This window comes from Ursus americanus, chromosome 21, assembly GCF_024610735.1.
Source record: "Ursus americanus isolate L20-20 chromosome 21, mUrsAme1.1.p, whole genome shotgun sequence".
Taxonomy (NCBI): domain Eukaryota; kingdom Metazoa; phylum Chordata; class Mammalia; order Carnivora; family Ursidae; genus Ursus; species Ursus americanus.
The window spans coordinates 1,766,661-1,780,393 of NC_142147.1; the positions used below are offsets into that span (position 1 = coordinate 1,766,661).

A 13,733-nucleotide genomic window follows, 5' to 3' on the forward strand; every position below is an offset into this window, starting at 1 on the left:
TAAAAGTTCTTAATGTCAGGGTATCTGGGTGGCTCACTCCGTGAAGCTTCTGCCTTTGGCTCAGGTCATGGTCCTGGGGTCCTGGGATCGAGTCCCAGGTCAGGCTCCCTGCACAGCGGTGAGCCAGCTTCTCCTTCTCTCCCTCTGCCCCTCCCCCTGCTGGTGTTCTCACTCTCTTGGACGCACGTACTCTCTCGCTCTCTCTCAAATAAATAAAATCTTAAAAAAAAATCTTTACGATAGCCCAGGGTGTGTGGGATTATAGCTGTTTTGAGAGTCAAGAAATGTGGTTCTCAGCCTCTGACCTTGAGCCAGGAGAGCCCAGAGCAAGGCCAGCGGGGCTGGGCTGCCCTCTCTGGGGCCACCCCTGTCCCCTGTGGCCGCCCATCGCGCGGGACTCACCACCGCCCTCTCTCCGCAGTGCTGCTCACGGCCGTGAACTGTTACAGCGTGAAGGCCGCCACCCGCGTCCAGGACGCCTTCGCCGCCGCCAAGCTCCTGGCGTTGGCCTTGATCATCCTGCTCGGCTTCATCCAGATCGGGAGGGGTGAGTGCAAGCTCTGGGCGCCCCCACCACGTGTCCCACAAGGCCCTGCTGTGCTTGGGGGGGGGGCGGGCCCCATCCCCGAATGCCCCAGGCCCCGAAGGTCTGGCTTCCTTTGAGCCGGTCACGCTGTCGGCGAGAGGCACTGATGTCGTTACAAAGACCGAATAAGTTAAATCCCGAGCGATGGGGAGAAACGGACTCACCCTGTCCCTTCCAAACCCCCCTCTCCGACCCACACGTGAGGGCGGGGGTAGGACGGTGACATGGTGGTCTGCAGAGGGGCCTCAGGGCTGTGCCCAGCACACAGAGAGCAGGGTGGGATGGAACTGGTACCGGATCAGATCTCGCACACGGGGCCCCAAATCCCAAGGGCCTGTTGGGTGGAGGGTGGCCACCCCCAGGGAGCGTCTTGCCGTGCTGACCGCTCCCACTGTGGTCAGCCGCTTTGTCTTATCCGTCTGGATCGCTCACGCCGTGGCGCTTGGCGGCAGCGCGTCCTCGCAGTGCTGGGAATGGAAGTACGCGGTTTCTCCTGGTGGGTTGGGCATCTGCTCGGTTCTCACGGACCAGCGATCCCGCAGGAGCTGGTGCAAGTCAGCTTTGGGGGCCCCTTCAGGGAGGGTCACCATGAGGACGCACAGCCTCGTGTGCAGGGGACACGCAGAGCCATGGCGAGTGCCCCACAACCTCTGTGTTTGCCTCCTTCCACGTCCGAGTGTTTTTGGAGCCCTGGGGTGCGGGAAGGCAGCACCTGTGCTCCCGGCTCAGCAGGGGCGCTGATAGGCTGCTTCACCCATCTCAGGGGCAGCAGGAGAGCCAGGATTGGGGCTGGGTCTGTGTCATCCAAGATGGCGTGCCAGCGCAGGGCTGCATACCCCTCGTGCGCAGGCTTCTCCAGCAGGGCACCCCACGTGGTGTCTGTGGGCATCTTCATCCTAGCCTGCCCTCTTCACGTGCTGGCTAGCTATGAAGCAAGTGGGTGGAAAACCCGTAATGGCCCCATATCTGCCGTGTCCTCCGGGCATCTGCCTGTGATACCCAGAAATCCGTTCTTGCAGTTCCGGCCTCTCCTGCACCCTTCCCTGTAATGGCCACTCAGGCCACCACGCTTTATAGGAACCCAGCATCCATAGACCGTGGGCCCGTTCCCCGGGGACGTTCATGATTCAGGAGATTTGGGTGCACACGGCCCTCTCTAGGGCTAGAGAGAAGCCCACATGCTGGTCTACCCTGGCCTAGTAACGTGGAAGCGAGAGTTCAGATAACTCGGGCAGACCGTCTTTATTGAATACATTCACGTGTGTCAAGGTTTCTAGCGTGGCTGTGGCACCTGATGGGAACCCAGCACCCACGAGCCACGATCATCGTCAGCATCGAGGGGAAAATCCCCCCGGATTTCCAGACCACTTTCTGGGGCAGGTGGGTCACTGCTTTGGGAGCTGGACTTCATCCTGGGAGCATGTCTCAGACCACCCAGGAAATCCTTAACATCCTCCAGGCCTCGGGCGTGCCGACCAGGCAGGGCTGGGAGGGGCGGATCGGCCCCGAATGTGGGCCGCCGTAGCGCCGGGGGTACGCTCCGCACTCCGAGAGCCTTCCCGGGACTCCAGGGCCCAGCATCTTCTTGAAGACAGGACTGTATCTTCTTCCTTATTCCTCGCGTCTCGAGGACCCGGGTCGGGGCTGAATAACCGTGCAGCCTCGGGAAGAAGTCGGCCGGGCAGGACCGGCGGGCCAGCCTTTGTGCAGCTAGGAAACATGTCGGTTGATAGAAGATCTCCTCGTGGAGCTATTTGCTTGGCTGGTCTGATTAGCTTCAGACCGATGAAGAATGTGGAGGGGTGACCTGACTTCTGTAAAAACACTTTTCAGTTGGGGTAGCAAAGAGCTTTTGTTCGGCTAGAATACCTAATGTGTTTAGGATTCTGTTGCTGTCGAGAACGCCCCCCCCCGCCCGAAGCAGTTCCTTTCTGAACTCGGGATACAGTGCGGTGTCTGCAGAATTCTGCCTCCTGGTTTTCTTCAAGAGATTTGTGTTGTTCTAAGATGAATGCCTTCCCTTCTGGGGGACACATGGTTGCAAAACTGACCCCCTTCTCCTCCAGCGGAGTCTGTGGTCTGACTCGTCTTCCCTCGGGCAGCCTGCACGTTGCCCGGTCCCTGTGCAGATGGCTGGCGGGAGGCCCTGGATCCTTGGAGCAGGGTCTTGACTCGCTTGTGCTCAGACTGTCCCCTGCTCAGACTGCCCTGCTCACCTGGGCTCTGAGTGGTCGGTCTTCCTCCCCAGCCCACGGAGCACCCGGGGGGCCCAAGGGCTGCAGAGGGGGCTTGAGTCCAGCTGGCTGTTGTTCGGCCATCACGAGACCCGTGAGCAGTCTGCCCTCGTTCTTGCCACCATCCTTCACCGGAACCTTCTGAGGCCCTGAATGTGACTCGGGGCTGAGCCCTGACAAGGACTGGGCCCTGCTGGCCGGAGCTCGGCTGTGATTTGAGGACACCAGACAGCGCGTGAACAGGAGGATTACAGACAGGCAGACGGGGCGCCAGCCCACACCAGGACTCAGGACGGTGGGGGGGCGGCTGGATGAAGGCAGAGTCAGGGGGACAAAGGCACCGCTCTGCTCGGCCCCAGGCTGGGATCTTGGTGTGGGAGCTGCTTAGCTGCCCAGTAGCTGGGGGTGGGAGGGCGCCCGCAGTGTCAGGCATGCAGGCCTGGCGCCATGCGAGCTGTCTGGATTTGCTCCCAGCATTTCCAGAAGGGGAGACCGAGCTCAGGTCAGCATTTCAGATCCAGTGGCGTTGTACGAAGCATGGGAGGCCGCAGGGAAGCAGGCAGGCGGGGTGGGCGGAGGGCACCGTGACGCTCATACATGCGGGCTGCCTCCACCTGCTTTTGTCCTTTTGGTCTGTGGACTCCTTATGTGTGATGCCCCACAGGGGCCACAGCCCTAAGGTCAGGCCGCTCCCAAAGCCAAGTTGGCGTTTCTCAGACCAGAGGTGGGAGTGGGGTGCAGAAGGCGCGTCCCTCTGCCCAGGTCCCCCCAGAGGACACACAATGGGCCCCTGTGGTTTTGCTCTTGCTGCAGTGTCAGCGGGAGAGCAGTTACAGTGTGGACTGCCTTGTTGTACAGATAAAAACGGTCCACAGAGCACTTCCTCCCTCCCACTCTACGTCTGAACAGGATACCCTCTGCTGAGGGAGGTCGTGGGAGGTGAAGTCTCCGTGTGCCAAGCAGTCCTGCGCCCCAGCCCCTGCCCCCTGCGCCCCAGCTCCTGGCCCCCCCTTGCAGCAGCCCACACGAGCTCGCCCCGCTGCTGGGACATTGGCCCCAAGTGCTGGGAGACACGGGTGTGGTTTGCACTGTAAGCAGAGGCTCCTGAACGCGGCTCTGATTGTCTTCTACGTCCGGGCACCTGACGTGACGGGGGCATCTCGGAATGGGGGACGCATGGGAGACAGCCCGTGCAGGAGGGGGCGAGCCCCTGCAGCGAGCAGCCCTGTCAAGTGGGCTGTGGCTCCTCTCTGTCATGCCGGGACTGCAGGGCACTGCACCGGGGGGCCATGCAGGGCTGGGGTTTGGTTCTCCACTCTGGTCCCCCGGGTCCCAGGAGCAGGGAGGGGGGCAGGGCAGGGCCGTGGCCCCGTGGGCCCCTCTGTCCCTCAGAATGTCCGGGGCCACTGTGGGAGGACTTGTCCCTAAGGTACCGTCGAGGCGGGCGTGGGTGTTTTTCCCTGCGGATGTTCTTTGGTAATTTTTTTAGATTCATTTGAGAGAGAGGAATGCGAGCGAGGGAGGGGCAGAGGGAGAATGCCCAGCGCACTCCCCACTGAGTGCCGTGCCCGCCAAGGGGCTCCATCCCACGACCCTGAGATCGTGACCTGAACCAAAACCACGAGTCAGATGCCCAACTGACGGAGCCACCCAGGCGCCCCTGCTCTTTGATAATTCGTAGTTGAGGCCTCCACGCCTCCGCACTGCTCAGCCTCCAGAATCGGAACAGATCTGCAGTCACATGCTCTGCTTGTGCCGCCGTCTGGCATGAAGTCAAAGTCGGGGAAGTCGGGCACTCTCACTGCGGCCCTCAGCTCACCCGTGCCCTGGGCAGGGGCAGCCCCAGAGCCCCGTGCTGGGCACACGTGGTTCTCAGAGTCTCTCGCAGCCTGTGCAGGGGGGAGAGGGCCCTTTGCAACTGGGATTTGAGGTTTGAAGCAGATCTTGAGGCCAAGGAGCCCGTTCCTCCAGGGGGTTTAAAAGACAGAGGGTCCCAGAGACACTGGCCAGGTGTGGAAGCCCCGACCTCCTGTCAGCCTCCTCAAACCCAGATTCCTGCCCCCTCACTGTTCCCAGACATCCGGCAGAGACAGGACGGGCACTGTGCTCCAGGCACGTCCCTCCGCGGTGGGGAAATGGGAAGACAGCCTGATGAGCCTGCCGCAGGAGGCATCCCCTCCCAGCATGCTGGTCTCCGGGTGGAGCAGGAGACCCATCGCGGTGCTTCCTGCCCTAGCCCATGAAGGGCACCAGTCACACAGAGCTCACTGGCCAGGCAGGACTCAGATTGCCAGGACCTGGTGGCCCCACACGTGACAGCCTGTCTTACAGAGCAGGAGCCTGAGGCCAGACACTGTTCACTTGACCCGTGATCCGAAGCAGGACCCAACGCCACAACTTGTCCCGGCCACGTCCGTGAGCGCAGTGGAAGCCAGGGCGTCTGACCCAGATGGAGTGAGGCCCGTTGGTCTGTCTGCAGTGTCCTGTTGTCCAAACGCAGGGCTGCACTCCCTCTGAAATTCGTGGGGGGCTCCCTCCTTGTGTTTCCAGCTTCCGGTGCTCTCTGGGCTTGTGGCTGCAGCACTCGGCCCTCTCGGCCTCGTCCCTGTGTCCCCTTCCTGTGTCTCTGTGTCTTCCGAGGACACTCGTGGACTTCAGGGCCTCCCCTAATCCATGATCTCATCTTGAGATCTGTACCTCGATTCCGTCTTCAAACCGGGTCACATTCAGAGGTTCCAGGTTACCAGGAGTTCTCGGGGGGACCCTGTTCCCATCTCATGACATAGATGACCGTCCCACGGAAGCCCAGAGGGATAAAGCGGGATGAGAAGCAGAAGGTTCCAGCGTGGTGGATGTTCCCCAGTTTGGGGCTGACTTTCTCACAGTGTCCCTATCCCAGGAGGGGTGCCCCAGGGCTGCTCTGCCTGTGGGAAAGCACGGGGGTGGGTGGGGCCCCGCCAGCCCTAAGGTTCTGGGATTCTCTGCTGCTGCCTCCAACTGCCCTCTCTCCAGATCACGGCGTTGACAGGCTCCCCGGGCCCCAGAGAAGCCCTGGTGAGCATCTGAGCAGGCCTTCCCCCCACGCAGAGGCCAGGTCTCTGGGGACGCCGGAACTGTGGAGAGCCCTGGTCCTCCCAGTCCAGGAGCCAGAGGGCTGGCACATTCCCAGTGGGAGGAAGGACCACGCCTGTCAGCGTGTGCGCAGAGCTGCTGGTTCCCGTGGCTGTGTCTGTGTGATGCGGGGATTTGGGCTAGCTTTCCCTGAGAGCTGCTCCCTGGGGCCTTGGAGCTTTCCCACCCCAGTTACCCTGGGTCTGCAGGGGGTCCCAGTGGGCGGGAGGCGGGCCCAGCTTCTGGCTGTGCGTCGGCATTCACATTTCCAGCAGCCTTCCCGGGAGGGTATGGTCAGGGACTGTGTTTTCGGGCTAGGAGGGGCTCCGGGGGCTCAGGGCCAGGACCCACCCTCAGCTGGCATATGCTGCCTTCTTTTGGGGCAAAACTTAGAGGTACCTTTGAGGTGTGCAGAGAAGCCCCAGAGAAGGGGTGGTCCCAGGGTGCGCACGCCCCCACTCTTGGAGCCTGCAGAAGGGCCTGCCTGTATCACTCGTGATCCCTCTCTGGCCTGCTCTTGGGGGCTGGGGCCCTGTGGGGATAGAACCCTGTGTAGCTTGGAACACAGTGGCCACCAGAGGATTGTTGTCATTCATCTGTGTCTGTGGCACCCCGTTCTGGGGCCCAGCACAGTCTGCACGTCTGCCCTAGCAGTGGGAGCGGTACATGAGGGCCCAGCATCGGTCACTACTCTCCCGAGCAGAGTCCTGCCCCGTGGTGTTGCCACCTGGGGGAGCCGCCCTCTGCCTCCCAGCGTGTTGCGCGGGACCGTCTGCCTCCACGCACCAGACAGCCCGCACCCCGGCCCTGACAAGCCTACGTGTTCTCAGAAAGCACCGTGGGTCCCCCGGCTGCAGAGGGCAGGTGGGTGGTTGAGACCACACGTGGAGTCTAGAATCTGGCCTCCTCCCGGGAGGGCTCCCTTCTCTTCTGCGCCCCACCCCTGCTCACCACCGCCATGGCCACTGGGCACAGCCCAACTGCTAACGCGTATCGTGACACGGAGGTGTGGCCACCTCACCCGCTTCTGGCTGGAGCTGGCCTGGAGCCGGCCAGGCGGCCCTCCTGCCGCTCTCCAGACCTCCCTGAAGACCACCTGCTGTTACGGCTCCAGCCCCAGCAGGACCCCAGGACAGCGAGGGCAGGCACAGCCGCTGTCCCTGAGCGGTCTCCCAGGCCCAGTGCCTGCTCCTTGGTGCCCATCGAGAAGGAGGGGCAGCATGCTTGACCGGCATTTGGTCAGGAGCCTAGAGAAGTTACGGGGTTTCCCTTCTAGGCCGACGTCCAGCACAGTTTGAGTCTGAACAAAGCAGGAGCCCTGCCGGGGGCGCATGCACGCCGCCCACTCAGGACAGGTCACTGTGAGACCCCTCCCTCTGTCCCTGGTGTGCAGTGGGGCACTCTGTGTCTAGGGGAGCGGATGGGGTGGGCGATAGCCCAGAGGAACTCAGCAGAGGGTTGACTGGCAGCCAGAAGCAGCAGCCAAATCCTCAGCAGAGCTTTGCCTTCTCCCCCCCCCACCCTCCCCCCCACACACAGACCAGGAGAGAAGCAGGAGGGCTGCCAGCCACACTCGGCGCTGCGGGGTCTGGGGGCGCTGCGGGGTCTGGGGGCGCGGTCCTGTGGAGTCTGGACGTCTGCTCTCCTCCGAGGGACTCTGGGCACTTTGCAGGCAGGGAGTGAGGTCTCAGATGGCCAAGGGAGGTCCCAGCAGATGGCCCAGCCACACTTGTCCTAGGAATAGAAACCTTTGTGGGCTCCGGAGGGGCCTGGCCTGGCCGAGGCCTCAGGGAGATCCTTTCATCTGTGTTTGGTCAGAACAGCAGTGTTTTCCTGGAGTTTCAGACCCTGCAAAACCAGGCTGTAAGTCCCAGAAAATACTGTTGTACGTCAGGAATTCCAACCCCCGCGTGACCGTCTTAGGAGACGACTGCGTGTACGTGTCCCAGCTCGGGACTGGTGGCCACCTTGAGAGGTGCCTAAGGAAGACGGGAGGTTGCGCGGGGCTGAAAGCACCTGTTCTTCCCTGGAAACTGCAGGCTGCGTGTCGCACCCTGACTTTTCTCCCCGTCGCCGCACGTCATCCGTAGTAGCCGGGAGTCCTGAGCACCCACATCTCCCCTTTCCTGCACCAGGTTGGGTGCTGGCCCCTAAAGTGACCTCTGCATGGAATGTCTCCATCACACACGTGCACACAGGGTCACTAATTCAGGGGGGAGCCAGTTTGAACCACTGCACCCAAATCTGTACACAGCCGATGTGAAAAAATTTTAATTTGAATGATCAGCAAGATACATGGAAGTGGCTGTAGTCGGAAGATGGGGCAGACTCACGAGAACGTTACAGTTTCCTGACACGCCTGCATTCCGTGAGAGGAGCCTTTGTGTGGAAAGCCTTCCATGCTCCAGAAGTGGCCATGGGGACCTGCAGTCCTCGGGAGGTCTGGGGGAGTGAGAGCGGCCTCAGCGGGCTCCCCCAGACTCTTAGGAGCAGCTGGGGCTTCTGGGAAGGGTAGGGCGGTGTGGACTCGCGCACATGGTCCCCAGAGGTGAGTCCTCAGTCGTGATCCTGGATCCCACTGCGAGCTGGCAGTTCCCCACCCCCGGACAGGTGGCCCGAGCCTCCATGTCCCCAGCTGCTGGGCAGCAGAAGCACGTGGACAGGGCCGTGGGAGGTGGTGGAGCTCTGCAGACCATTTCTCTGGGGGACCCGCCAGGAGGGAGCGGGGGGGGGGGGCGGGTCTGGCAGCTCTCTGGGGTGCTGTTGGATGAAGGGGGTGCTGTCCTGAGCCCACTCTCTACATGGCCCCTGTCCACCCAGCCTGCTGACCACTCTGTGACCAGGCAGTCCTAGGACCTGGGCCTCCGAGACAGGTCACATGCGGGGGCAGTGGGCTGGGTGAGGTGCCGGCCACCCCGGGGCCTGTTTATCTATCACGAGACCGTGGCCACGTCCACGTCCCGGCTGGGGTTTGAGATCGCAGGCCTCAGCACCCCTGTGGGGTCAGGACAAACAAGCTCGTGAGCGGAGTCCAGAACACGGCACAGACCTGAGCTGCTTTGGAAGTGTAGGCTTCTGGTGGCGAGATGACAAGGTGTGCCGGGAGCTCCCTTCTGCGGTCCCCTTGGCGAACCCCTCACCTGCTGTCATAGTGTCCTGTTTCTGCCATGACTGAGGCCATCACCCCTGTACCTTGGGCTCCCAGGGGCGCCTGCAGACCCACCGGCTGTGGGTCGGGGTCCCATCCCTGCCTTGCCTCGCGGTGCCTGGACCAGTGGCTTCTCAGCTGGGTACCACCCAGGCCTTCCCATGGAGAGCACAAGGACTCCGTTAGAGATGGTCTCCAAACTAACGGGCGGTCCACACCCGACCAAGAGTGCTGCCCGTCCTCCAGCTGTGTGTGCCTGGCAGGCGGCCGCTGCAGGTGGGCTGAGTGCCCAGCCCTGTCCCATGTCCCCCTATAGCCGTCCCCAGAGCTGGGCAGCCCTAAACCTGTGTCCCCTGGGACCTGGACTGTGCCCTTATGTGGAGAGGGTCTTCACGGATGTATTTGAGGCAAGGATTGAGACAAGACCTTCCTGGATCACAGTGGGCCCTAAAACCCATGACACGTGTCCCAAGAGGATGGGGGATAAACACTGGGGTGGTGTGACCACACGCCAGGGCCCCCTGGGCCGCTCCCGGTGGAAACGGTCAGCAGAGAGGTGGACGGAGCTCTGCCTGTCCCTGCTGTTGTCTGTCCAGGCGGAGGACCCAGGCCGAGATGCCCCCAGGGACGGCTTTCTGGGAGGTGCTCGCGCTGCACGGCCCCGTCACTTCATGCCGCCGCGGTCTCTCGGGCGCTACTGGGTTCCAGGGACAGATCTGAGTTGTTTTTGAGAAGTTTCCTGCTGACACTTGCTGACAGGTCATGCTCTGAACTCTGTCCCACGAGCGAGGAGCCTGGGTTTAAGGTCAGCAGCTCGAGATTCTCCCAGCACGTAAGGGGGAGCCAAGACTCAAGCCTGGGTGCCCCGACCTGGGGCTCGTGTCACGGGTGCAGGGGGTGTCCTCTGAGGTGACCGGGCCTGACCAGCCCCTCCTCCTGACCCGAGTGAGCCGCAGGTGGATGCACATGTCCCTCAGCGCGTGCATAGCCGCCTGGCACTTAGAGTGACCGAGGGTCTGCAGAGCTCCTCCCCCTCGCGGGTGGGCTAGGGTGTCTTGGGGACCATGTCCCCCAGGTCAGCTGTGCCTGCTCGCTCCTGGCCCCAGGGTAACTGTGGGAACACGGGCGAGGTGGCTCAGCAGGTGCGTTTAATTTGTTGCAGTGGAAAGCCTTCAGCCCAGCGTTTTTGTTTGTGACTGTTTTGCTCCAGGAACATTCCAGAAGTTGTGGTGTGACCTCTTTGCAGTGCTCTCTAATCCGGCATTCCTTTCTGTCTGTTTGGCCTTTTCCAGGTGACGTGTCCAATCTGGATCCTAAGTTCTCGTTCGAGGGCACCAAGCTGGACGTGGGGAACATTGTGCTGGCGTTGTACAGCGGCCTCTTTGCCTATGGAGGATGGTAGGTTCTAGAATGTCAGGGCCTCTGGGCTTTGGGACACACAGGCTGTGTGGGCCCTCACATGTCGAGCGGTCCGGGTCTCTTGGCCGTCCGTGGGCAGCTCTGGGGCATGCAGGCAAGGCCGTCGAGCTGCTGCTAGCCCCACGCATCCCAGAAAAGCACAGGGGTGCGCCAGTGCAGCCCTGGGCACTGCTCACAGCGAGCCTGCTTCCTGTGGACAGACCTTTGCTGATGGACGTGAAGCATTTAGGCTCAAGGTGCTGGGCTTGGTGGTTCTCTCCCCACCAGGAGCGAGGTACCTGCCTGCGGCCCTGGCCGACACCTTCCGTCCCCTGGGTCCCCAGCAGCGGCCCCTGCTCTCGGGCCAGGCTGTCCCAAGCCCTAGGAGTAGCTGCTGGAGGCGGGCAGGCCGGCAGGCAGGGAAGATGCAGGAGAGGGTCGGGCAGCAGACGGGGTGCCTTGGAACACGCTTAGTGCATCAGCGCCTTCCACGTGCACACGGAAGCCGTGAGGGCTGCCCTTCGGCTCTCTTCCCCACGTGGCCTCTGAGTCTGCCCTCGAGTGCTCGGTGTGGACACGAAGAGCTGCACGTGGAGCGGGTCTGCGTGTGGGGGAGGTGCACAGGGTGCCCCCCTTGGGCCGGGCTGTGCCTCTGCCTCAGAGACCGTGCTGGCTGCCCGGGGGTCAGAATGCATCAGAGGACAGGCCACGTGGGGGTGGGCAGCACTGATTCCCCTCAGGACACGGGGCCCCCAGCTGCTCACCAAGGGGACCCCTGCAGGTGTGGGGGGAGCCCCAGTCTGCAGGCCCAGAACAGCCAGGAGGGGCTCCCGGGGGGTCTGAGTTGTTTTCCCTAATAATTGTGGGAGGAATGTATTATGAAATTCTGCTCTCTCAATTCTAGGAATTACTTGAATTTTGTCACAGAGGAGATGATCAACCCCTACAGGTATGAGTATGAACAGACTTGTGCTATTTTAACGTGAGAGGAGGAGGAAGCCTGGTCCTGTCTCAGAGGCAGCCACGGGCCCGGCCTCGGACGAGAGCAGGGCCTCACCGGAGGGGTGCTGGGGCGGGGTGCTGGCTTCTGGCCCCTCCTCACTATCTGCATGGTGTCCGTGTGGCCTGGAACAAGGCTCCCTGGAGGCCCGGGGCCCGAGGCTGGAGGGCCTGAGTCGCTGGCCCAGGTTCACGCAGCCGCCCACCTGCCAGCTTCCAGCCCCTTGCCCGTGCTGGTGGCCACTTTCCCCGCGCAGTGAGGCTCAGGACCCGGCCCCCCTGTGTTGGAGGGGACACCAGCTCCCCACCGTCCAGTCTGGCCCTGTGCTGGGCTGCCCTTGGGTGACGCCCCCCTCCCACTCCTTCCAGAAACCTGCCCCTGGCCATCATCATCTCCCTCCCCATCGTCACCCTGGTGTATGTGCTGACAAACCTGGCCTACTTCACCACACTGTCCACGGAGCAGATGCTGACGTCCGAGGCTGTGGCCGTGGTAAGACACCGCCTCAGAGCCTGCGAGGCCGGGCACACCAGGCCCCTCCTCCGTGAACCACATCCTCCGTGGAGCGGTGGAGCTGTGCTTCGCCACCCCCCCGAAAGAGTAGGGCCCTGGCTCTTAACCCGGGGTCTCGGGAGCCCCGTCGCCCAACCTCCCCCAGGCCGGTCTGTGTGACTTGTAAAGCCGAGTGTGGGGCTGGGGGTACGGTGAGTCCCAGGCAAGCCGAGCGCAGGGAGGTGGCCTTCCCCCACCCGCAGCCCGGATGCACGCTGCACTTGTGGGCCCTGGGTTCAGCGGAGCAACGCGGCCTCTCCGGACCCCGCAGAGGCGGCCGGCTGAGTGCCTTGTCAACCCCCAGACCAAGCCCCAGAGCCAGGGCCTCAGCTCTTGCGACACCCGCCCACTCCACCTTCTGAGTAAACACCCAGCTCCACGCGGGGGGCGGGGGGGGGCCACTGGGGGCCCAGCCAGAGACAGCCGTGCTCCCCTTCCCTTGAGCGGATGTGCTGATGGAGGGAGGCTGTGCACAGGGCCACCCTGGCGTCCTGCGGGGTACAAGTGCCTGCGGGTGTGGATGGGGAGTGAGGCGCAGGGCCCCGTGCTGAACCGGGTCCTGTCCCTGGGGCTGCCCCCCAAAGTGCAGACCCCACGGGGTCACTCCAACTGCAGACGTCTCACGATGGGCATGCGGGAAGCCGTGCAGGCAGAAGTGTGCTGGGGTCAGGCTGTGAGGACGGCCTGTTGTCCGGGTGGAGAAGTTGGAGTCCCGTGCTGGGTGCCTGGGGGCCGAGAGGCTCACGCTCACTGTCTCTGTAGGACTTCGGAACCTATCACCTGGGCGTCATGTCCTGGATCATCCCCGTCTTCGTGGGCCTGTCCTGCTTTGGCTCCGTCAATGGGTCCCTCTTCACGTCCTCTCGGTGAGCCCCCACCCAAACACCCTTGCGTCTGCTGGGCTCTGGGGAGAGGCAGGAGATGCCGCTGGCGTGGGGGAGGCCGTGGCACACCGCCTTCTAATGTGTGCTTGAGGTTATGTTTTGTCCTGTTTGAGTAAAACGGAAGTAGGGGAACCGTGAACTCTACTCTGTCCCCCGGTCCTCTGCTCGGAGGTGACACAACTGTGTCCTTCTGGACTCTCACGGGTTCATTTCGAAACCCTGCCCAGGGCACTGGAGGCCCAGGGGGACAGGAGGTGAGGAAGGTCGAGTCTTTCCCTTGCCAGCTGAGCCCCTGAGGGATGCCGAGAAGCCCAGGCAGGGAGCCCAGCCCCAGGGGCATGTGCCTTCTGCGCTCCCTGCCCTGCCTGGGGGCGCGTGGGGAGGAGGCTGAATGGCCACTGCTCTCCCCGCAGGCTGTTCTTCGTGGGGGCCAGGGAGGGCCACCTGCCCTCCATCCTCTCCATGATCCACCCACAGCTCCTGACACCCATGCCGTCCCTCGTCTTTACGGTAAGCGGCAGTGCCGTCCAGCGTCCTGCACTCCGTCCCCGGGGCGATGGCACGCGGGCTGAAGGGGGAGACTGGCGTGTCCCTCGGGGCCCGTCTTGGGAGCTTCCCAGCCGGAGGCCAGGGGAGGGAGGCTGCGCGTTCTGTCCGCACGAAGCCTGTCCCGGCTCTGCCTGCTGTCCGCTGGCTGCAGACTCGAGGCGACACTGAGACATGAGTCATTGGCATGAGTGGGTCTTCACGTTGCGCTTCAGAGATATTTTTTTTTAAGTTTTTAATTCCAAAAGCTGCGTGTAGCGGTTGTGAAACAGAA

The 13,733-nt window shown here is 62.7% G+C and overlaps 1 protein-coding gene across 1 annotated transcript in view; it reads left to right on the forward strand.

Annotated features, from left to right (window-relative positions):
• The window catches only part of SLC7A5 (solute carrier family 7 member 5), a 33,149-nt gene that overhangs the window by 13,932 nt on the left and 5,484 nt on the right, over nt 1-13,733 (forward strand). Inside the window, exons 2-7 of the mRNA XM_045772775.2 lie at nt 422-547; nt 10,372-10,477; nt 11,382-11,426; nt 11,846-11,969; nt 12,792-12,895; nt 13,327-13,423. Coding sequence (XP_045628731.1) covers nt 422-547; nt 10,372-10,477; nt 11,382-11,426; nt 11,846-11,969; nt 12,792-12,895; nt 13,327-13,423 — 602 coding nt within the window. The remainder of the gene's footprint in view (nt 1-421; nt 548-10,371; nt 10,478-11,381; nt 11,427-11,845; nt 11,970-12,791; nt 12,896-13,326; nt 13,424-13,733) is intronic.